This window comes from Chrysochloris asiatica, unplaced genomic scaffold (assembly GCF_000296735.1).
Source record: "Chrysochloris asiatica unplaced genomic scaffold, ChrAsi1.0 scaffold00090, whole genome shotgun sequence".
Taxonomy (NCBI): domain Eukaryota; kingdom Metazoa; phylum Chordata; class Mammalia; order Afrosoricida; family Chrysochloridae; genus Chrysochloris; species Chrysochloris asiatica.
Genome location: NW_006408608.1, coordinates 40,339 through 65,470, shown reverse-complemented (window position 1 = coordinate 65,470; position 25,132 = coordinate 40,339). Strand labels below are relative to the sequence as shown.

General features: G+C 46.7%; 2 protein-coding genes across 2 annotated transcripts in view; one reads left to right on the top strand and one right to left on the bottom strand.

Annotated features, from left to right (window-relative positions):
* HTR6 (5-hydroxytryptamine (serotonin) receptor 6, G protein-coupled) overlaps window positions 1–7,756 on the top strand; it is a 26,827-nt gene extending 19,071 nt beyond the window's left edge. Inside the window, exons 2-3 of the mRNA XM_006866318.1 lie at window positions 6,937–7,095; window positions 7,284–7,756. Of these exons, the coding sequence (XP_006866380.1) occupies window positions 6,937–7,095; window positions 7,284–7,730 (606 nt within the window). The 3' untranslated portion in view covers window positions 7,731–7,756. The remainder of the gene's footprint in view (window positions 1–6,936; window positions 7,096–7,283) is intronic.
* Window positions 7,757–10,631: 2,875 nt separating this feature from the next.
* LOC102841359 (transmembrane and coiled-coil domain-containing protein 4-like) lies at window positions 10,632–24,453 on the bottom strand (the record flags this gene model as incomplete). The annotated part of the gene is made up of 3 exons (XM_006866402.1): window positions 10,632–11,003; window positions 15,271–15,388; window positions 24,336–24,453. Coding segments are annotated over 3 exons (608 nt in total), but the record flags the coding sequence as incomplete, so codon positions are not given.
* Between the last annotated feature and the right edge of the window lie 679 nt (window positions 24,454–25,132).

Here is a 25,132-nt window from a genome sequence, read left to right as displayed (position 1 = left end):
GAGCACTCTGGCTGCACTTCTTCCAAAACAGATCTATTGGTTCTTTTGGCAGCCCATGGCACTTTCAATATTCTTCTCCAACACCATAACTCAAAGACATCAATTGCTTTTACATTTTGACTGTTGTGAAAAGTGTTGCCATGAACATTGGGGTACAAGTTTCTGTTTCTGTTCCTACCTTCACTTCTGGGTACAGGTGTTTCTTGAATATAGGAACCTGTATTGCCAGCTAGAAGGGCAGGTACACTCTGACAGTGACATGTGTGGACATGCAAACAGCAAAACGTGGCCATGAGAGAGCCATAAGATGGTTAAAGGAAACAGAAAGGGATGGGGGAGGCTGTCATGAGCTAGACCCCTGTATGTGGGCTGGTGGTTACCACTGCTTCTACTTTACGAGGGTTTCTTGGTGACAGGTGGTGGATTTCTGTAACCCCACCCTGACTTGCTTCTGGATTCAGTCTCTGAATGGGAAAGCAGTGTGGTGAAATAGAAAAACTGTAGTTCTTGGAGTCAGAAATAACTTTGAACTCCTGGCTTAACGCTTACTTGTTATGTGACTCTTGGCAAGTTATTTTGGCTTTAAGTTGCCTCATCTGAAAGAATGGGGGTAATAAAGATTAAATGAAATAATGGATATTAAGCGTTGATATGTAGCTGAAATGAAATGAAACCAAATCTAAACAATCCGATTCATGGTGACCCATGTGTTCCAGAGTAGAAACGTGCTCTGTAGAGTTGTCAAGGGCTACATTACCAGAGCTCCTTTGGCTATCTAGTAGTTAACACTTGATCTGTGTCAGGCATTTGTGCATGTAGTTATTATCCACAGTGGATCCATAAGCTAAGTATTGTTTTCCATTGTACAGATGTGTAAACAGAGACTTTCTCTAGATGGCAGAGAAACGGTAGAGGCATAATTGGAAGCCATGCAGCCTGTTTTTAAAACCCAACTTTTGTTTCTGTATGATGATGCTTCACTAAGAGAGGAGAAATTAAGGATTCTATTAGGCTGTTTGACTACACACATGGACCCGATGGAATACACAGAAATAAAATTGACTACATCTGTGGGATGAGACAGTGGAAAGTTCCATATCACCAGCCAAAATAAGGCCAGGGACAGACTGTGGAACAGACCATCAATTGCTCATATGCAAGTTCAGCTTGAAGATGAAGAAAATTAAACCAAATCCTCCAGAGCCAAAATATGACCTTGAACATATCCCATCTGAATTTAGAGATCTTCTCAAGAAGAGATTTGATGCATTAGACATTAATGACCAACGACCAGAGAGTTGTAGGATGACATAAAAAAAGTCACTCAGAAAAAAAAGTAAAAGATCATTAAGAAGACAAGAAAGAAGAAAAAGATCAAAATGGCTGTCAGAAAAGTCTCTGAAACTTGCTCTCCAGCATCAAGATGCTAAAACAAATGGAAGAAATGAGGAGGTAAAAGAATTGAGCAGAAAATTTCAAAGGGCAGCTTGATAAGACAAAATCAAGTATTATAATGAAATGTGCAAAGATCTGGAGTTAGAGAACCAAAAGGGAAAACAGGCTTAGCATTCCTTAAGCTGAAAGAACTGAAGACAAAAAGTCAAGCCTTAACTAGAAATATTGGATTCTATAGACAAAATATTGAATGATGCAGAAAGCAATAAAATAAGATGGAAGAATTATTGCACACACACACAAAAAGGTCAGTGTTCAGTCATTTCAAGAGGTAGCATATGATCAAGAGCTAATGGCACTGAAGAAAGAAGTCCAGTGTGTACTGAAGGCATTGGCAAAGAACAAGGCTCCAAGAATTGGTGGAATACATATGGAAATCTTCCAACAAACTGATGTAGCGCTGCAGGCACTCACTCATCTCTGCCAAGAAATTATAAGATCTGGTCAACTGACTGCAGACAATTCATATTTTGCCCATTCCAAAGAGAGGTGACAAACATACTGAAAAAAATCACTGAAAAATATCATTAATATCACATAAAAAATAAAAAATGACTGCAACAGTATATTGACAGGGAACTGCCAGAGGTTCAAACCAGATTCAGATGAGGACATGGAATGATTGCTAATGCCAAATGGATTTTGGCTGAAAGCAGAGAATACCAGAAAGATGTTTACCTGTATTTTATTGATTATGCAAAGGCTTTTGACTGTGCAGATCATGAGAAGCTATGGACAGCATCGTGGAGAATGAGTATTTTGGAACACTTAATCGTGCTCATGAGGAACCTATCCATAGACCAAGAGGCAGTCATTCAAACAGAAAAAGGCGACATTTAATAGTTTAAAATTAGGAAAGGTGTGCACCAGGGTTGTATTTTCTCACCATACTTATTCAATCTGTACGCCGAACAAATAATCTGATAGACTGGATTATATGAAGAAAAACGTGGCATCCAGATTGGAAGAAGACTCTTTAATAACCTGCGATATGCAGATAATACAACCTTGCTGCTGATAAGTGAAGAGGACTTAAAATACTTACTGATGAAGATCAAAGACCACAGTCTTCAGTATGGGTTATACCTCAATGTAAAGAAAACAAAAATCCCCACCAGGGACCAATAAATAACATCATGATAAATGGAGAAAAGATTGAAGTTGCCAGAGATTTCATTTTGCTTAGATCAACCATCCACACTCATGGAAGCAGCAAACAATCAATGGACATATCGCCTTAAGCAAATTGGCTGCACCAGATCTCTTTTAAGTGTTGAAGAGCAAAGATGTCAGTTTGAGAACTCAGGTGGAAGCCATGGTATTTTCAATAACCTCCTATGCATATCATTAGATAATGAAGACCATAGAAGAAGTGATGCATTTGAGTTATGGTGTTGGAGGACAATATTAAAAGTACCATGGACTACCAAAAAACAAATAAATCTATGTTGGAACAAGTGCAGCCAGAATGTTCCTTAGAAGCCTGGATGGCGAGACTTTGTCTCTCATACTTCGAACATATTATCAGGAGGAACCAGTCCCTCAAGAAGGACATCATGCTAGGTAAAGTGGAGCGTCAATGAAAAGGATGAAGACCCCCAATGAGATAGATTGGCATAGTGATAGTCGCAATGGGCTCAAGCATAACAACAATTGTGAGGATGGTGCAGAGCTGGTTATTGTTGCATTGTTATTATGCGTAAGGTCACTATGAGTCAGGATCTACTTGATGGCACCTAACAACAACAATGTAGGCGGCTCTTTTAAAATCTGTCCTTCATGTTCTGTATAGCCAGATTTCACCTGCATGAACACACTGGGGGTGGACTATATACTGTGCTTTTCCTTCCCCTTCCCATATCCCACCATTCTAAAATTGTTGTTGTTAAGTGCCATCGAGTTAGTTCTGACTCATAGGGACCCTGTATAAGGTTTCCAAGGAGTGGCTAGTGAGTTTGAACTGCTGACCTTGTGGTTCAAACTGACCTTTTGGTCTAATACATTATTCCACAGCACCACATCAGGATTCCATCCCATAATTAAACCTGCATTAACTTTTAACCTGGTGTGGCACTGTGGGTTAATGCTCTGGACTGCAAAGTTGGTTTGAACCTCAAGGTCGGTGGTTCAAGCTCACCAGTCACTCCTTGGAAACCCTATACAGGGTCACTATGGGTAGGGACTGACTTGATGGCATTTAACAACAACAATTACAACAACTTTTAACATGTTAAGGCTTGTTACCTTAAAAACAACAAGAAAAATTAAGTCACCGCTGAATCAACTGAACTGTAGTCCCATTATGCATGTTCCATAGGATTTTCAATGGCGAGTCCTGTTGTGGTGCTGTAGGATAAAACACTGGATTGTAAAGTCGGTTTGAACCACAAGGTCAGCAGTTCAATCTCAATAGCTGCTCTTTGGAAACCCTAAACAGGGTTGCTATGAATTCAAATCAACTTGTGGCACTTTAACAACAGTAAGAGCAAATAGCCTCCCCTGATCCGAGAGATCTACGTAGCTGGGCTATCAGCACCATGGACAGGGCACAACCTTTGGAAGGCTGGCAGAGGAGCAGGACTGAAACTCTCACTCCTAAAATTGGGTGAGGCATGATGGCTTTGGTACACCCTAGGGATGACACATCTTCTTGGCTTCGCCTCCTCCACCCCCTTTCCATCTGCAGAAGGTTGCCTGGGAATCTAGTTCTCTTTCTGCTTCCTCTTGACCCTTCCATCTTCCCATGCCCAATCCTCCTCTGGCAGTCCCAAGAACTAAGCTGGCCTCTTGTGCTGTTTAGACAGTGCTGGGGGAAACCAGGTGTGTTCCTGGGCATCAGCATCCTTTGCATAGTTTTTGATGAATTGTGCATGTTTTTGCACACTGGGTTCACTTAGATTGTACAGATAGTGAATCTTGAATTGTGTAAATCTGATATATGAAAATCAAAGTAATTACAACACATGTTTTAGAGGACGGATTCCACATCCCAGACTTCATGGACCCCCTAAGGGTTTCATGAATGGACATCACATTGGTCTCTGAACCTTCTGAAAGTGTGGGAATTATGTGTTTGTTTGCATGCATAAAATTTTATATTCTTATTTTCTGGAGAGAGATTCCATAGATTTTATTAGATTCTCAAAGAGCTCATGAATTTCAAAAAGTCAAGAGAATTTCTGGGTTAAAGGCTTTCCTAGTTCAGAGAGCCTTTTAGTGTTCTGAGACTCCAGGTCCTGTTGGTAAAGTTGGATTCTGACCTCCTTGTACCTGTGTCTCCTTTCTACAGCTGTGGGGGCAGCTCTTTCCCCCATCTCCCCTCCCTGCTTCTGAGAGAATGGAGAAGGGAGATGCCTGGAAGACCACAGTGTAATTGAGTTGTAGAATTTCAGACTTACTATCAGTCCTAGTTTATAGTAAGATTAATTGCACACATTTGCTTTGTGCACACATTTTTAAAAAGCACTTCTATTTGTAGAATATAAGGGTAATGTTGTTGTCATTAACTGCCATCGAGTTGGTTCCCACCCATAGTGACCCTGTATAGGGTTTCTGAGGTGCAGCTGGTGAACTTGAACCACCGACCTTGCAGTTCAAACTGACTTTGCAATCCAGCGCATTAGCCCACAGTTCTACACCAGTACTTCTGGTAAGCCATTAATATGAAGAGAATTTGTTGCAGACCGCAATTACTGAGATGTTGAGGCCCTGTGTCATGGACGAAAAACCAACACAGCAGCACCACTCAGGCTTGCTAGCCAGGGACCCTGAGGGCTCAAGGAAGTAACCTCCGGACGTCCCGGGTTCATTGGCTTTTACGAACTCACTGTTGGGCTAGCTCTGTATAATTTCCTTTAGTCCTATTAATTCATTCTATGCTTCAAACTCCAGTAATTGTAGCTTCTGAGAATATGGTTTCTTATGTGCCTCTCTTAATGTCTCCACTGTGTTGGCAGTGCTTAAGGTTCTGGGAACAAATCTCTCTGAGGAACAAACTCTGGCCACCTGGCAAACATGGCTTTTCTTTATCAGATTATTCAGTTATGTTTGATATTAACTTAATACATGAGCCTTTGATACCCATGGACAAATATTAAAACAAAAACTTCTTCTAAAGTCAAGGCCTAAAAGTTCCTAGGGCAAGTTTCCCCCGAGACGCTGGAGAAAAAATTCCCCTAAGTAATTCACCCAAAGTAGATTGACAAATTCCGGGGTTTTGTCTAAATAATAATAGCGACAGCCTTCTCAGATCATCCCCAGGTGCAGACCATTAAGCTAGGCGTCCTTCTTCCTCCTGCAAGCCTCGGCCAGGCAACTGACACAGCGAGACTCCTCCCAATCCTTTTCACCTTTTCCCATTCGAGATTAGGTGCTATAGGTATGTTAATTAGGCTTGAGAAACCGAGTTGCTGTCTTGGGATTCGAACCTAGAAAGTACCATATAACAATTTGCTTGAATTTCTGGAAAATTAAGGATGTTAGATTATCAAGACAATTTGCGATATATGTTTTAGAATTTGATTCCTATAAATCATTGTGTCCTGTTTTGAACGATTAATCATATTTCACTTCTGTAGCCTGTCTTAATAAACCCCACCTTCCTTTGTGTAAAGCTCCTCCCTGAAATAAAAAGGAGGTGCAGACTGAAGCCCGCATGTGTTACTGCCTGCAGGGCTGGCTGTGTGTTACTGCCTGCAGGGCTGTGCATTTACTGCCTCCAGGGGCCACGATGCCTGTAGTCCAGGGTCTGCCCACCAGTTTTGCATCCACTCTGGTCTCGGGTGTTTTCTTGTCTCTCTTGTTGTGTCTTTGTGTGTATACTTTCTCTATCTCTGTCGCTGCCAGATCTCCCTACTTCGTGAACCAAACTCTCATGTCGAGGCTGTTTCGCAACAAGAATTCAAACAAAGAGATTGCCAAGTCTTGGGTAACTAGCAGGTTCTCTTTTTTCAAGTACTGCTCAATTACAACTGATTATTCAGTGCTAAGGGCTTTGGAAGGTGCCGAGGCTCATTATAATGTTCGTTGACCTGAATTGCACGTTGTCCTTTGCTGAATCATTCTTATTTGTGCTGGGGCAGCACTGTTGTCTTGTACTTTCTAGGGCTCCTGTGAAATGTGGGGTCAGGATTAGGGCTCAGCCCAGGATCAAGGCTCAGTCTATTGCTGGGATCAGGACTCAGTCTAGGGCTTCAGTCTGGGTTCAGGGTTGAGGCTGAGTTTGAGACTTTGATTATATGTTGTTCAATTCAGGGTTCAGTCTGGGATTTGGGGCAGGATTTAGTTCATTGCTGAAGCCAGGGAATTGTCTGGAGTCAGGGTCAGGCCTCTAGGACTACAGTGGGACTCTCAGTCAAGGATCAGGGCTGTTTAATGCTGGTCTTAGAGTTCAATCTAGAACTCAGATTGAAGCTCAGTTTGCGGCTGGGATCAGGGTCAGATTGAGGCTCTTAGCTGATTCATGTGGTCTTCCTTCCACAGGTGCCTCGGACCCCTCGTCCAGGGGTAGAGTCAGCTGAGAGCAGGCGTTTGGCCACCAAGCACAGCAGAAAGGCCCTGAAGGCCAGTCTGACACTGGGCATCCTGTTGGGCATGTTCTTTGTGACCTGGCTACCCTTCTTTGTGGCCAACATAGCCCAGGTAATGCCATAGCAGGGGCAGGTAAGTCCAGGCCTTGCTGGGGAGGCCCAGAGCCATAGGCCTGGAGGGAAGAGGATGGGTTGCCTCTCATGGCGGACGTGGTGTGTCTGTTCCATAATCCATGCTGGACAGGGTGGTCTGTGTCCCTGCCCCAGGACCACACATGTGACATGTCTCCATCCCCCCAGGCTGTGTGTGACTGCATCCCCTCAGACCTTTTTGATGTCCTCACGTGGCTGGGTTACTGTAACAGTACCATGAACCCCATCATTTACCCCCTCTTCATGCGGGACTTCAAGCGGGCCCTAGGAAGATTCCTGCCATGTCCTGGTTGTCTTCGGGAGCGCCAGACCAGTCTCGTCTCGCCGTCCATGCGCACATCTCACAGTGGCCCCCGGCCAGGCCTAAGCCTGCAGCAAGTGCTACCCTTGCCCCTGCCCCCCAACTCAGACTTGGACTCAGACTCAGCTGGCTCCTCGGGCCTGCAGCAGCTCACAACCCAGCTACTGCTTCCTGGGGAGGCCACCCGGGATCCCCCACCACCTGCCCGGGTCACTGCCTCTGTCAACTTCTTCAACATTGATCCGGTGGAACCCGAGCTGCGGCTACATCCTCTTGGTACCCCCACGAACTGACCTGGGTCTGGAGCTGGCCAGTGGGGTGGTGAACTGGATGGGACCCAGTCTCTGAGCATTCAGGCCAGCTCTGAGCTCCACAGGGGTGCACTGAGCCAGCCCCCATCTGGTAGGATAGAAGCTGGCTCCGATACCATGTTATCCAGGATACTCCATTGTTCAGTACCCTTTTCAGACCTGTGTGTACAGGGCAGTTGAGGATGCTGGGAGTTGGTTCAGATTAGGATGAAAATAATCACACTTTTTGCACATTCTGTCAGGTTTGATGGGAAGTTAAGCCTCTGTCTTCAGAGATGGTTAGTGCTTGGCCGACTCTCTTGCTACTGAGTGTGGTTCACAGATCACCACCAGCAGCATCACCTGGGATTTTGCTAAAAATGCACATCTCTGTCCCACCCCAGACCCACTGAATTGGAACCTGCATGTTAACAAGATCCCCAGGTGATTTGGATGCACATTACAGTTGAGAGGAGCTTATCAGTACTAGGCTACCAACTGATAATCTTACTTTTAGCAACCACATGTGTCAGAGCGAACTGTTCTGCTCTGACACACGTGTTCCATGACTGATTTTTGGAAACAGATCACGAGGCCTTTTTCCCAGGCACCTCTGGGATAGAGCTGAACTGTCAACTTTTTGGTTAGTAGCTGTGTATACCATCCAGGGACTCCTGTGCTATCTTAGATGATTTTTAACCTGGAGTATGATTAGCCAGACAGAGTTTTAGGGCCTGCCAGCCCCTCAGGATGGCTGTATCTCCCATGTAGCTTTTCCTATGTAGCAACACAGAAGAGCAGTTGAGTGTGGTCATCTGATCAGGCACGAATGAAGTCTACTCCACTGTTACTAGCTCAGGAGCTTGGCACAAGTTATTAACCTCTCTGAGCCTCAACGATTGTACGCAAAGTGGGTAAGGATGCCACCTCCAGTGGTTGCCCTGAGCACCCAGTAGATGGTTAGTAAATGGGACATGCTTTTATCATTCTTGGCTATCCAGTCCCCTGCTCTCTGGCTATGGGCAAGGAAGGGCTATTGGTATCCACGTTCTTTTCCATTTTCCTCCTCCTCATCCCCAGTCCAGATTCCCACATTCCTACTCTGGTTCCCTGGGTCTTTGTTCTGGGTGATGCGTGGGGCCCCACTCCTCAGGGACCCTGAAACTCCCAAGTTGTTGTTCCATCTCTCCTGGTGATAGAGAGGCAGCTGGGGGTTTCTTGTTCAAAGTCAGCTTCCTTGGACCTAGAAAGGAACCAGCTGATGGAAACAGAACCTGGCCCTTGTCCTGCCTCCTAGCCCTCTCTGGGGTCAGTGAGGGACATGGGAATGGTGGTCACTCTGGGCAGAGCAGCACTGAGAAGGACCTGTCCCTGATGTCCCTGGTTACCTGCCATAGGTTCCTTTTCAGCCTGGGGTTTGTTTTTAAGCCCATCAACCCAAACTCCTGAGGGGCCTCCGCAGCTGCCCTGGAGCTCTCCTTGGTGCTGATCAGACTCAACTCTGGACCTGCCCCAGGCCGCAGGGGAACCATGGTGCTTGTTACGGCTGCCCCTCGGCCCCAGGCCTGGCTGTGCAGACTCTCAATAAACACAACCTGAAGTCAGTGACTTGGGTGTGGACTGGTTTTACTGCAGGGGCTTTTGGGCCCTTGAGAAGCGGCTGATGTCCTGGGTTTGGGCCCTCAGGAAAGTCATCTTCCCTCGCAGGGCCTCCATTTTCCATGCATGACAGCGCATGTGGGATGAACACAGTAGTTTTGTAAATACTAACATAGTACCCTAGCTCCCACACTTGCTTCACCACTTGAATCCTCCTGACACTCTGCTTCCTGCTGAGCTCATTAACACCTCCTCTGTTGGAGTGTTGTTTCTTCCATCGGGCACAATGGGGAGAATGATCCCTGGCCCTCAAATTCAGGGACAGTAGGAGGAACAAAAGGGAAGGTCTCCACGGATGCAGACACAGCAGTCAGAAGCTTGGGCACAGGAGTTAGACTGACTGGGGTTTCATGTTTAGCTCCATCTGACCAGCTGTGTGACCTTGAGCTGGTTACCTAACCTCTCTGGACCTCAGTTTTCCCAAGTATAAATGGGAAAACACCTCATAGGGCTGTTGTGAGGGTCAGCTGAGACAATCTATGCAAGCACTCAGTACACAGTAAACACTCCATGAGTGGGAGCTAGTATTATTATTTATCATTTCTGTTGTTATCCCCCCACCCGCGTTCCTGCTACCCTTCACCCATATAATTACTTCTTGCCACTGGGCCCAGTTCTTACCCCTAATGAATTCATTTCAGTATTTATTCACAATGTCTTATATACAGAGCCACCATTCTTAGAGACATTGTTTACTTCACAGTCTGTGTGACTGATGCCCCAGTGGCTGTGTGGCAGATCTGAGTAGCTCTTGCACAAACAGAGCAAGTAGTCCTCCATGCTCCCCACCTCCACTTGCTCTGGCCCCTAGGACCAGCTCCAGGGGTGCTGGAGATGCTAGTATGTGGTGCTCGTGTTGGTGAGCAGACGACCCTGGAGTGTGGCTGGCAGAGCAGCCGAGGTCTGGGGAAAGTGGTGGTGTGGCAGCCTCGGACTCCAGAGAGCCCCCAGGATCTCCTGAGGGACAGCCAGGCCCAGACCTCACAGCTGGGGCCTGCAGTACACTGAGTCCACGGCTGTTTTACAGCTCTGGGCTTCACATTGTGGCTGGTAACTTCACAGTTCTCTGGCCTTGCTTCACCAGGGAGGAGACGTCTTCTCCCTCTCTCTCCTTCCAAGTCCTTCTCTTTAGGAAGGTGCTTCTGGAAACTCTGCACCTTCAGGGCTCCCTTGGGGAGCTGGTGGAGGATTTGACAGAGGGTTACATAGAACACTCTGGAAGGATGACTCAGCTCCACGTGAGGGTCAGTCCAGCCCTGGGCAGGATTCTGGGGTCTGGCTGGCACAGTCGGGGCACCCCAGTGGGTTGTGGCTCACACCGTGGCTGCAGACATGGGAGCTCTCAGTAATGGCAGCAGGACAGGAGGCCCCTTCAGAGTGGTCCAATAGTGTGGCAGCTTTAGGGGTGTCACTGGGTGTGAGACCCTGGGCTTGTTCTCCCTGATGGCCGGTCTCACCAGATGAAGAGGAGGTGGCGGCCCCCTGGCGAGGTTCCTCTTGGGGCAGGCTACCTGGGGCCAGCAAGAGGCCCTTCTCATCCCAGCCTGGCTTGGTACAGATGCCCACAGCCTTCAGGATGACGTCCATCTGCTTGGCATAGTCTAAGTGGCCGCTGACCTAAAGAAAGACAGTGAGTAGGGCCCTGGTGGATGGGCAGAGCCTGGGCCTCCCAGTTCCCCTCAACTTCCTCAGTCAACTGCCAATTCCATGACTCTAGCCCTCAGTGGTGCCCAAATCCAGCAGGGGGTGGGGAAAACCCTCCAGGTCTAAGGCTGTTCAAGAATTTAAGCCCCAAATGGACAAAAAAAGCAATGGCACAAACTGCAAGTTACCTTCTACAACTCACTCCTCCCCTTTCTCTCTAGTCATATGCACTCCCCACCCCACCGCCCCAGCCTCCTTTGCAGTTCAGTGTGGAGCCATGACGTTTTGGTCAGTGAGATAACCTAGTAATGTTGTATGGTGCTCCTTGGAAATCTCTAAGTGTGTGTGTGTGTGTGTGTGTGTGTGTGTGTGTGTGTGTGTGCTCTTTTCCTCCTCCTCATTTCCTCTTTCCTGCTGGCTGGAATTCAGATGTAATGGCCAGAACATGAGCAGCTATTTTGTGCCTGACCTGCCATCTGGACTCCTTTGATGTGACATTAAACCCTGTGTGTTTAGGCCACTTTAGGTGGATGGGCTGCTGAGTCTTAACTAAGACAAAGGCTGAGAACTCAGTACTCACCTTTTCAGAGAATAGAGACACCCCATCTTTGTGTTGAGATGTGCCAGCAAGCAAGAAGTAAGGGTGTGACTGTCCCACTCCAGGCCTAACCCTAACACATCACGTTGTTGATTCCAATTTATGTATTAGAAGGAACTCTGGTAGCGTAGTGGTTATGAATCAGGCTGCGAACCTTAAGGTCAGCATTTCGAAACTACCAGCCGCTCTGTGGAAGAAAGATGAGGCTTTCTGCTCCCGTAAAGATTTACAGCCTTGGAAACCCTGTACAGGGTTGCTATGGGTTGGACCTGACTCGAAGGCACTTCACAACAACAACAACAACAACAACAACATATGTATCAGAGTAGAATTGTGCTTCATAGAGTTTTCAGTGGCTGATATTTAGGAAATAGATTGCCAAGCTTTTCTTCTTCTGATGTGCCTCTGAGTAGATTCGACCCTCCAATCTTTCAGTTAACACTCGAGTGTCACGTGTTTGACCACTAAAGGATTCCAAAAATGGGCATGTTATTAGTGTTGTCGAGTGGTTTCTGACTCATAGGGACCTCCGATGTGACCGAGGGTCCCTATGCTCCACAGGGTTTTCTAGACTGTCATCTTTACAGATACAGATTGTCAGGTCTGTTCTCCCGCAGTGGCTGGTGATTCGAACTGCTGACCTTTAGGTAAACAGGCAGGTGCTTAACCAGGAGACACAGTGTTGTTGTAATGTGTACCACTTCATTGGTTCCAACACATAGCAACCCTGTGTAGGGTTTTTGAGTCTGTAAATCTTTACGGGAGCAAAAAGCCTCATCTTTCTTTCACAGAATGACTGGTGGGTTTGAGTTGCTGACCTTGTGGTTAGTAGTCCAGTGCTTATCCTATAGAGCCACCAGTGCTTCCTAATAAACCAAGTCCACTGCCATGGAGTCGACGCCAACTCATGTTGTTGTAGTTGTAAAGTGCCATCGAGCCATTGGTTCAGTTCTGATGCACAGCGACACTGTATAGGGTTTCCAAGGAGCAACAGATGCATTGGAAGCACCCAACTTATGGTTCAAACCAACCTTGTGGTCAAGTGCTTATCCTACAACGCTACACCAGGACGCCACTGTTGTTGTTAAGTGCCATTAAGTCAGTTCTGACTCATGGTGACCCTGTATAGGGGTTCCAACAGCAGCTGGTGGTTATGAACTGCCGACTTTGTGGTTAGCAGCCCAGAGCTTATCTATCGCACCACACCAGGATTCATTGCGCCCCAAAGGACAGAGTTGTTGTTGTTAAGTACTGTCAAGTCAGTTCCAACTCACAGGGTTTCTGAGGAGCAACTGATAAGTCTGAACTGCCAACATTGTGCTTCGGAAAACTGTCCTGTGGTCCAGTAGAACTGCCCAATCAGGTTTCCAAGGCTGTAATATTTACAGAAGCAGATTGCCGTATCTTTCACCCACAGAGCAGCTGGAGGGTTGGAATTACTGACCTTTAGGTTTACACTGAGTGTGTTAACCATGGCGCCACCAAGATTCCTGGGTCCTTACTGTGGAACCTGGCACATAAAGGGTGGATGTGGCACTGTAGGATCAGCACTGGCCTGGCAACACAAGGTTGGCAGTTCAAACCCACCAGCTGCTCTAGAAAGCCCTATACAGGGTCCCTATCAGTTGGATCTGACTCAGTGGCACACAACAACAATTATTATTAGTGTCTCCTTTGTGCCAAGCCCTGTGCCAGCTGCCATGAAGTCTGAAACATGAAGTCTTGCCCTGAGCTGGGTTTCTACCCCCAGAAGCCTCACTGAGTTAGTATCTATTCAGAAGAGATGGAGTCCCCCTCCTGCCACAATTCTGTGCCCACACAGGAGAGGGGAACGTCAGGGCAGCATGCTAGCCCTGGTGGGCTTTGTTTTGCTGGGAGATGCCTGCCTGCCTAAAACGGGGCCAGTCCTTGCTTGTTTGCTCGCTTTGGGTTTGGGATTCTCCTGAAATCAGGAGCTACCTGGAGCCCTGTCTGCCCACTACAGTCTGGCAGTATCTCTGCTCAGGGACAAAGGTGCCTCGTGCTTTCCGGACAGCAGCCCGGCAAGGCCTTAACCAGCGATCTCATCTCTAGGGAGAGGTTTCCAGGAAAGGGGGCGGGCAGCATAAAGACAATGCTAATTGCCTCTAATTACCCAGAGGAGGAAAGCCCTGCTTTTGGGAAGAGCTGCTAATGCGATAAAGAGCTATTATTAGGCAGGAGCTGGGAAGCTGCCACCCAGTGTGAAGAAGGGGTGGGGAAGACATGAAGCTGCTGGTCCCACTGGGGCTGGGGAGGGGGGACTTGTGTTAAAGGCAGGCCTACACCGTGCCATGCTTCGGGCAGGAAGGTGGGTGATGTCTCTCATACATGAGGAAACTGAGGCCCAGGCTCACACAGTGGCAAGCTTGTAGCTGGGCTGGGATTCTAAGGCAGGTCTCTCAGGTGACAAAGGCTGTGTTTATTCCTCAGGCAGAACCTGGACCTTGTGAGGGCTTTGTGGCATTTCATTTAAAAGGAATGCTTAGCTCTTCCTTCTTATATCTGATTGTTTTGAAAGCTCCGCTGCTGAAACCTGCCCACCAACGTGACCCTGCTGGTATATGAAATGCAGGTGGCATTGTTTGCAGCATCTTGGCAACACACAGCTACCAAGTATGACAAACTCACAGACTTCAGGGGCAGCAGTGCCTGGTGGAGTCTTGGTTATAAGTTTTATGTGTGAGGATTGACCTTTGCTATCTTCAGCTCCTTAGTCAAATCCCCCCCACCCCCCATCAACGTGATGGCTGAGTATTAGCTGGGGGGGGGGGTGTCTCAGCAGGTGGAGGTGGTTGACACTGGAGAAGTCAGAAGTCAGTGTACACCACAGAGCCTCTGCCCTAGGGGACTTTCCAGGTGACCAGAGATGGAGGCCTGCTGTCAGGCAAGATGGCGGCTCAAATAAGTGTTGTGTGGATCCTGGGGAAACTCGGGCAATACGACCAACAATGTAATCATCACAAACCAACGTTCTTGGGCTCATGGGCTCTTGTCTGGCATCACGAGGGCTGAAGTCTGCCTGTGTTTGCACTTGCTGCTCACTGCCCTCACTCTATTCTGGTGCATGGGCCCTTTTCCCACTGCTTCTTATATCCACAGGAAGTCCCTGGGTTACAAGATCTGTTTCTAAGAGTGTCTGTATGTTGAATTTGTGCCTAAGTCGGAACAGGTGCATACAGTGCAAGAAAAGGCTCACAAAGTCTTTTGAGGGATTTAAAACCTACACAGGTGAAGGTAGTTGTGATGAAGGCTTTGTTGTGAGTAGGGGTTGGTTCAAAGTGAGGGTCAGGTCTAGGCCCGCTGGCTACAGACCTGGCAGAGTCTGTTTGGCTCTGATTCCTTAGCTTCTCTAAGCCTCAACATTCTCATCTTGGGGCTGAGCTGAGCGCTCAGTGAAGCTATGAACTCCACATTGTGGCATGTGGCAGGTGAGCAAGGCTCTGTGACAAAGCCCGGACCCAGGGAAGGTGCTGGTATAGGTGAGTGACCCCTTTCACAAGCAAATTCCTATGCTCTCTCTTTTTGGTAGAGAATGGGTCAGGGTGTTGTTGGGTTGGGGTAACTAAGCCCCGCTCACCCTGGCAAACACAGAGCCCTGGGAGGGGCCATGCCGATACTCACCACCGAGGACAGGTCCACGTTCTCCACCCTCCGGTCCTCCAGCTGCACGGGCTGCAGGCCGGCCACACGCAGCTGCACTGAGGACGTGCGGTACACAAAGCTCAGCAGCCAGTCTCCCCTGTGGGTGGGCGGAGACAAGGATGAGCCCTGGAAGTGGGGGGGATGAGGCTTCTGTGTGTGCCCACCCACCCGTGGGGAACACTGACAGATGCCTTTATAATGCTTCCTGAAAGCCAGGCACTGCGCTAAGGGCTTTGCATGACCATATTCTTAGTTGAACGTTAGCTCTCCGATAGCTGGGCTCTTGGTTTTGTTTTCTGCTGGATCCCAGAGCCAAGAACAGTGAAGAGCTGTCCAATGAATGAATGAGGAAACTGGGATAAAGTTGTCCACACATCAGCCTGTTTGCTCAGGAGAGCTCCTCGTAGCTGGGACAACGGAAGTTCCAGTTTTCTGGGGTGGGAGTAGGGAGGGAGCCCTCTTGGGGGGAGAGCTGGGGAGAGGATGATGAGGAGCTGCCTCCCTCTACTTTGTGTGTGTGTGTAATTCACACACTAGGTCTTCTATCTGTGAGCTGGAGGAACAGTGCTGTTTTCTGAGGACAGACCTGGCTCAGTCATCTGAGGAGGCACAGTTGACCACCCAGGTGGGCTACATCCCTGGAAACACTCCAAACACTCTACACTTGCCAGAGAGAGTGAGGTCAGTTCCTCTGCTCCCTGTTTCTTCAGTTGTAGCAAGTAGTGCCCATGGGGGGGACATGTGTGGAGGGGCCCACAAGATAGCCATCCCTCTCGGACCCCGGGTTTATATGCTGAGTTGAGCTGCCATTTGAGAGCTAGGTACACAAATGTGTAAGTTCTGTTCAACTGCACCCAGGACTGGGACACAACTTCCCACATCAGGGTGTCTTTTATTGAAACTATTCCTCTGGCTCCTCCAGTTCTGAGTTTGGTTCGTCGGGGGAGCTTGAGTCCATTATTTTTGTAAGGTGCTGTGGGTTAGGTGTTGGACTGCTAACCATGAGGTAGGTGCTCTTTGGGACAAAAATGAGGCTGTCTGCTCCCATAAAGATTTGCAGTTTCAGAAACCCTATAAAGGGTGGCTATGAGTTGGAATCGAACAGGTGGCATGGGTTTTTGGTTTTGGTTATCTGAAAGAAAGGCTCTAACAGCCATGTGTAGTGATAATAAGCTAGGCTGTAAGCTCCTGCCCTACCATAGTATACATTGTTGTCACGTACCCTTGAGCTGGTTCTGACTCAGGGACCCTGTATAAGGTTTCCAAGGCTGTAAATCCTTATGGGAGCAGAAAACCTCATTTTTCTCCTGCAGAGTGCTGGCAGGCTCGAATTGCCAATCTTGTGATTAGCAGTCCAGTGCTTATCCTACAGAGCCATCGTGCTTCTCCACAGCCTGCATGGACCACTGCTATGTCTCTCTACCTCTCTGGATCCCAGGGTGGTAGCAGCAACCTCCAGAGTCCTTCCTAGCTCTAACCTTCTATGATCTCTGACCACTTGGGTGTGTACCATCTTGGAAGCCTCTAGAACAAGAGTGGGGAACGTCCAGAAATCAGTTGGTCTGGCCCTGCCAAGGTAACTGCAGTTCCAGCCATCACATTATAGCAGGCTAATTTTTTTTTTCCTTTTTAAGTTTTTATTGTGAATTATATGTTAGTTTACATGGGTGAACATTATCTTTACATTCATCATATCGTATTTTGTTTCATTGCAATAATCACAGTCCCCTGCATGCATCATCAAACAACCTAAGGGTACATCCCACATGCTTGCTCCCCAGCCACCAGCACACAGCCCCTCTCCCTCCCTGAGTCCAGAGTCCCCAGTTGCTCCTTCTGTCCATGTCATTATCATCGTCTCTGCTTCCATCCCTAGTGTCACTGCCTCCCCAGACAGGGTCTTGCACTTTGCTTTTTACCCTTGATGGTTCTAGGGATCTCCGCTCCTGGACTGCAAAATCAGCCACTCCCCTCTTTTGTTACCAAACAGTTATATTTACGTTTCTAACACTCACTGTCAGACACGATAACAATCATTCCCTATTGAACCACAGGAGTCCTTTCCCCCTCACCTTTTATTAACCCCATCTAGACAGATGCAAACAATTCAGTGGAAGTTCTACCTTTCCCTGTATCCTCTGGAGCTAGGTTCCCTGTTGAAAGCTTGTAAGCCAGTCACTTCTTGTGCCTTTGTAGTCTCCCATTTTGGGTAGCCAATATCTAAGTTCCCCATCCCTGTCGACCCTATGTACCATGGGGGTGGGAATGATCCTCACTGTAGAGATTTGTCAGCTCCTTAGTCATACTGCATCCACAAGCCTAGGTCGAGTTCACCCACTTATAGTGGGTTACTCCCTTTTTTTTTTATTCCTCTTCTTTCTTCCTCTAGTGGTGTTTTGATCATGCAGCCATAGATGCCAGGTCAAATGGGTACTATCTGCGAGTGTGGGTGTTCTTGTGCAGCTCCCCTCACTTCATATCAGCTGTATGCTTCAGACTCCATTCTAGTAGCAGGCTAATTTTTAGGTTGATAATTTTGTATGGTCTGTGAATGATGTTCTAAATATCCAGTGGTCCCCTGCTCTAGAAGGACTGGGAGGGGCTTCTATAGACTCCCCTGCTGTGTCCTTCTCCTGACTCCTTCCCTACCACCATCTGCCTAACTCCCTTGAGCAGAAATGGATAGGGGAATGTCTTAACCCCCGGATGGTTCATTTTGTGTGTCCTCTTGGCCTAGCACACACTTGTCTAGATGTTGCTGTGAAGGTATTTTGTAAATGTGATGAACACATACAGTCAGTTGACCTGGCATTAAGGAGATTGCCCTCTATACTGTGTGTGTGTGTGCCCTCTATACTGTGTGTGTGTGTGTAGGCCTCATTCAACCCCTTGAAAGGCTTAGGAGCAAAACCAGCTTCCTGGGAGAAGGAATTCTGCCTCACGATGGTAACTGGTAACTGGTAATTGGTAAGGGAGGAATTTTGACTAAGCTTCCGGTTTGTCAGCCTGCTACACAACAGATTTTGGACTTGCCAAACCCAGAAGTCTCTTTTTCTCTCTACATATGTACCCCACCCGCCCTGTACCACTGATTCTAGTACTCTGGAGAACCTGTGGACACAGTTCCTTTCTCCTTTCTTACCACTGAGTCCTGCTGATTCCAGTACCCCCATTCCACAGTTGCCGCCCATGCCTGTCCCTTCCCCCTAGCCAAGATCACATCTCTCTCCCTTCCCACAAGGACTACTGCAGGGCTCTCCTCATTGCCTGGTTCTGGTCTTGCCTCCCTCCTCAGGCTGTGGCCCTGACCTCTTAGAAGCTGACCATGCTTCCCATGGTTACAGGCTTTCTCTGCTGGAAAATTCCTTAACTCTCTCCAGAGAACACTGTCTTTAAGCCCTGATGCTGCTCTTAATATAGGGCCCAAGGAGCACTTTCCCTAAGAATGGATGCAGAGGAAAAGGGAGATTAATTTATATCCTTGGGAGTTTTACTTTAGAAGAATTCAGGTTGTTTTACTCAACTAATCATCAGATTATTTATGATCTTTGGATAATGGATATGAATATGGTTTGTAATCACTGCCAACATGACGTTGTTGTAGTTAGGTGCTTTTGACTCAGTTTTGACTCAGTAACCTTCTGTACAGCAGAACGAAACCCTGCCTGGTCCAGCACCAGCCTCACAATCATTGCTAGGTTTGAAGCCATTGTTATAGCCACGGTATCAGTCCATCTTGTTGGGGGCCTTCCTTTTTTTCTCTGACCCTCCACTTTATAATGCATGATGTCCTTCTCCAGGGACTGGTCCCTCCTGATCCCATGTCCAAAGTACATGCAACAAGTCTCATCATCTATGAGAGTTAGGGTCTTGTGTCAACTTGACTGGGCCAGGATTCTCAGTGGGTTAGCAGTTAAGATGTAATAATTCCCCATGATGAGACCTAATATAATGTAATCACTTATCCCATCATGTGATCTGTTGTAAATCCTTACTTGTATGATGAGAACAAAAGGTCATTAAGAAGTCAAGAAAAAACCCCAAAATAAACTGGGTCGGAAACGACTCAACGGCACTTAACAACAACAACAAACCAAACCAAACTGGAAATCAGAAGAGACTGAAACTTGCTGTCCAGCATAGAGATGCTAAAGCAAATGGAAGAAATAAGTTGGTAAAAGAGTTGAACAGAAAATTTCCAAGGGCAGCTTGAGAAGACAAAGTCAAATATTATAATGAAATGTGCAAAGATCTAGAGTAAGAAAATCAAAAGGGAAGAACAGATTTAGCATTCCTTAAGCTGAGAAATTCGAGCTTCGACTTGTAATACTGAATGATTCCATGGGTAAAATATTGAATGATGAAGAAAGCAATAAAATAAGATAGAAGGAATACAGAGTCACTGTACCAAAGAGAAATGGTCAATGCATTTCAAGAGGTAGTATATAATCAAGAGCCAGTGGTACTGAAAGAAGAAATCTAAGGTACACTGAAGGCATTGACAAAGAACAAGGCTCTGGGAATTGATGGAATACAAATGGAAATCTTTCAACCAACTGATGGAGCACTGCAGGCACTCACTCATCTATGCCAAGAAATTTGGAAGAGAGTTAACCTGGCTAACTGATTTGAAGAGATCCATAATTGTGCCCGTTCCAAAGAGAGGTAATTCAACAGAATGTGGAAATCATCAAATAATATCATTAATACCACCTAAAAGTAAAATTTTGCTAAAGATAATTCAAAAACAGCTGTAACTGTATATTGACAGGGAACTGCCAGAGGTTCAAGCCAGATTCAGGCAAGGATATGGATCTAGGAATACATTGTTGACATTAGATGGATCTTGGCTGAAAGCAGAGAATACCAGAATGATGTTTACTTGTGCTTTATTGACTATGCAAAAGCTTTAGACTGTGTGGATCATGACAAGCTATGGAAAATATTGTAAATAATAGGTATTCCAGAACACTTCATTGGGTTCCTGAGGGACCTGCACATAGGCAGTCATTCAAACAGAACAACGGGACACTGAATGGCTTAAAGTCAGGAAAGGTATGTGCCAGGGCTGTATTCTTTCACCATATTTATTCAATCTGTATGCTGAGCAAATAACTTGAGAAGCTGGATTATATGAAGAAGAACACATCATCAGGACTGGAGGAAGATTCATAACCTGTGATATGGAGATGATACAATCTTACTTGCTGGAAGCAAAGAGGACTTAGAAAACTTTCTGAGGAAGATCAAAGATCACAGCCTTCAGTATGGATTGCATCTCAATGTAAAGAAAACAAAAATCCTCAGCACTGAACCAATAAATAACATCATGATAAATGGAGTAAAGATTGAAGTTGTCAAATACTTTAGCTTGCTTGGATCCACTATCAACACTCATGGACTCAGCAGTTAAGCAGTTAAAGGAAAGCAAATCTGCTGTATAAGACCTCTTTAAAGTGTTCAAGAGCAAAGATGCCAGTTTAAGGACTAAGGACCAAGCCATAGTATTTCTAATAGCCTCATATGCATGTGAAAGTTGGAAAATGAATAAGGAAGATCTTAAAAGAATGGATGCATTTGAGTTATGGGGTTGGCAACGAATATTAAAGGTACCGTGGGCTGCCAAAAGAACAAACCAATCTGTGTTGGAAGAAGTACAGCTAGAATGCTCCCTAGAAGCCAGGATGGCCAGACTTTGTCTCTCATACTTTGGATATGCTATCAAGAGGGATAAGGACTTTGTTCCTGGTAAAGAGAAGGGTCAGCAAAAAAGAGGCCTATCACAGTGGCAGCAGTAATGGTCTCAAGCATTAACAACAATTATGGGGACGGTGCAGGACTGGGCAGTGTTTTGTTCTGTTGTGTAGAGGGTTGCTATGAGTTGGAACTGACTGCAGGGCACCTAACAACAGCAACACCAACAACGATGTTAATGAGACCAGATGCAATCTATAGGAGTTTATCTTGAGTCAATTTCTTTTGAGATATAAAAGGAGAGTGAAGTGCAGAGGAAAAGGGACCAATTACCACCAAGAAAGAATAGCTGGGAGTGGACCTAAGGTCCCTGCCCCGGGAAGTTCTTCGATCCAGGGAAACAGTGGCGCCAAAATGCCTGGTGAATTCCAAGGAATGCTGGGCCTACAGATGCTAAAAGCCTTTCTCCAGAGTCAGCACTCTGAATTCAGACTTCCAGCCTCCTAAACTGTGAGAGAACAAATTTCTGTTTGCTAAAGCATCCGTCCACTTGTGGGATTTCTGTTACATTAAGTAGCACTAGAGAACTAAGGCACCATCATTGCGTCTAAGGAGCATTGTAGATGTACTTCTGGCGGCGGCGGTGGTGGTGGTGTGCCGTGGAGTCAGTTCTGACTCATAGTGACCCTGCACAGGGTTTCCAAGATTGTCAATCTTTATGGGAGCAGAAAGCTTCATCTTTCTCCCATGGAACAGCTGGTAGTTTTGAACTGCTGACCTTGAGATTAGCAGCCCGACTTATAACCACTATGCTACCAGAGCTCCTTAGCTGTACTTTCAGAGACTGGAATACTGGCTTATTGGAATAAACGCTCAAATCAGTAAATAGATTTACAAAGAGCTTTAGTAATGTCATAGTCAGTTTATAAATGTATACAGTTTGGTAATGTTGGCCTGGGTAACCCCTGCCTGTCACCATGGTTAAGTAGGTTCATGGGCAACTAAAAGGTTCTTGGGGGCCAAGATATGAATTCCTAGTTGGAGCTTCAGTTAACCAGAGAACTTCAGTGAGGTTTTGTGCTTTGTGTGTGCCTCCTCCTTAACTTTCTCCTCTGTCAAAAAGTAACTGAAAACCAACCTTGTTAGCCCCAAGTTCTCATTCAGCAGAATAGATGGGTTTAATAAGATTGTGCTACTTTCATAGGGCACATGTGCAATTTTAATTCTTTCCCTTTGTTCATGAAAAGTACTCAAAAAGCATGTGCTAAATATGACCTGTAATCATAACTTTACGTTGCTACCATTTACTGGGTACCCAACAATAACAGTGTGGACTGGGCCATGTTTCGGCCTGTTGTGCATAGGGTCGCTATGAATAGAAGCCCACTCACAGCACCTAATAACACAATAACACTCACTGATGAAGAAGCTGAGGCCAGCATTAGGACTCAGGACTATGGGATTCAAAATTATGTGCTCTGGGACTCCTGAGCCCATGGACAAGAACATGGCCACTGAGGACTACAGCTAAGAGTGAAGCATCCAGTTGATATGAAGTGAGGGGATATGCACAAGGGTGCCCAAATTTGCAGATGGTGCCCATGGGACCTAGCTTCAGTGGCTGGATGTTCAGAACCCAAATAGAGGAAGGAAAACAGGAAAAAACAACAGCAGCAACTTAAAAAAAAACAACAAAAAATTTTTTTAAAAAAAGAAAACAAGTTTAAAATCGCTACAACCTGATGAACTTGACCTATACTTATAGATGTAGCAGCTTAAAATACCAACCAAGAGGGAAAGAATCTTTACAGGCAGGATCATTCCCATTCCCTCTGTACACAGGGTTGACAGGGATGGGCAACTTAGACATTGGCTACCTAAAATGGTGGGGCTATAAAGGCATGAAGTGACTGGCTTACAAGTTTTCAAGACGGAATTTAGATTCAGAGTGTTGGGGGATGGGGGAAGGTAGAATCCCCACTGAGTGGTTTTCATCCTGTCTAGAAAGGAGATGGGGACAAGACTCTCATGATTTAACAGTGAGTAATGTTACGAATCGGGCTGCGAACCTTAAGGCCAACAGTTGGAAACTACCAGCTGTTCTGCGGGAGAAAGATGAGGCGTTCTGCTCCCGTAAAGATTTACAGCCTCAGAAACCCTGTACAGGGTCGCTATGGGTCGGAACCAACTTGACGGCACTTAACAACAACGTTATCATGACTAATTGTGATTGTTGCAACTGTAAAGGTAGAAGTTTTGTAACAAAAAGGGGTGAGTGGTCGATCTTACAGTCCTGGAGCAGAGGACCCTGGGACCATCAAGGGAGAAGAGTGGGATCAGAGTGTGGGACTCTACCCAGAAGCAGCGACACCAGAGATGGAGGCAGAGATGATAACATGGAGAGACAGAGCAGCTGAGGATTCTAGACTCATGGAGGGAGAGGGGATGTGTGCTGAAGGTCAGAGGGCTGGGTATGCTCTTTGGCTGTTTGAATGACTGTATATTTCTGAGTGTTTTGGTGCACATCAAAAACAAACAAACAAACCAGCCCAACAATAACAACAACAACAACAAAAACACCCAGCGGGAATAAGCAATACTGTTGAATGGTGAAGCATGCAAGAGATTGTAATCATCACAATGAAATGAACTGATGTTCCCCCATGTAAACTATCACTCAATTCACAATAAAAAATCGTGTACTCTTCAGGGCAAAGGGACAGGCGTCTTCTCAGGCCAAATGCTCTGAGGTTCAGTGGTGGCTTCATTGCCTCCCCTTTCCAAAATCCTAGTCACTACCTTGGCTGACACCCCTCAGTCCTCACTCTAAGTCCAGGCAAGGATTGCGACCTAACAGCCTTAAGGTCACCAGCTTTTGCAGGTCTGAGAGTCTGCCACCCTGCTGGGTGCTGGCTCCCCACCCCTGCCTGCATTCTGGGCTCTCCCCTGCCCCTGCCCACTCTCCTTCCTCCACTCAAAGAGCTAATATGTATGCTCCCTAGTCCGAGCTCTGCTCTTCAGACCAGGTCCCATTCACCCACTCTCCCCCCGCTTCCCCCACCTCCAATGATGTGGAGCCATCCCTGGCCACTCCTGCCATCCTGGAAGCTGGCCCAGACCTGACACAGGGAGGTTCTTTTCAGGGTAACTCCTTGTTATCAGTGATCCTATGGGAACAGATACTTCCTGGGTCAGATGTGCCGGGGCCCTATTCCTCACAGGGCCAATACTGCACAGGTTCTTAGTGTCCTCCAGGCCAGAGGCCTCAAATTCATGTCCCCAGTACTGGGCCCGATTACCTCAGGTGCTTGGTGCTGTCACCTCCTTGCTGGCCTGAAGTTTGGACTGACCTGCTGTAGCCATTGATGATCCTCCCGGACACCACCTTCCGGAAAGGCTCCCAGCGCTTGGCATCCCCTTCCACTGGGGCACCTAGCAGGACGACGTCCTCGATGATCCCTTGGCAATCTGGTGAGAGAGCCCAGGAAAAGGACTTCAGTGTCCCTGGTCACAGTGAGTCCTGGGAGATGCTGAATGCTACACACATACTCTTAAACACATACACTTAAGAACCGAACACCACACATGCATACACCTATACACATGGAAAAGCATAATACACACATGGAAAAGCACACACACACACACACACACACAAGCACATTTACCTGCAAACATGTACACAGCACTGCACAACACATATGCACAGTCTGCACACACATGCATGCACACAGATACATAAATGCTAACAGGGGCTTCAACTTCCTGAGTTCCAAGTTCTGGGTCAAGCCCTGATGTGTCTGATCTATACCTGCAAAGCAGCATGTGTCCCAGTTTAGAGTTAGGAAAAAACAAAGACGTTTTCAAGATCACATGGCTAGTAAGTAACACAACCCAGGTTTGAACCCAGGTCTCTTTCCACTATCCACGAGGTCCACAACCAGCCACGGACTTGGACGGGATGCCTACCCTTAGGAGATATGGGCCCTGGATCATTGCACACACCAGGCAGGACCCACAGCCTCTGGGACTGGAGTCTGGCTGGAGGAGAAAGGGGTAAGAAGGACTGAGGGAGTGTCCAGCCCTGATCCTCTGTACCCAGAATGGGTTTCTAGTCACACTGATCTACTGATTTGGAAGTACTTTG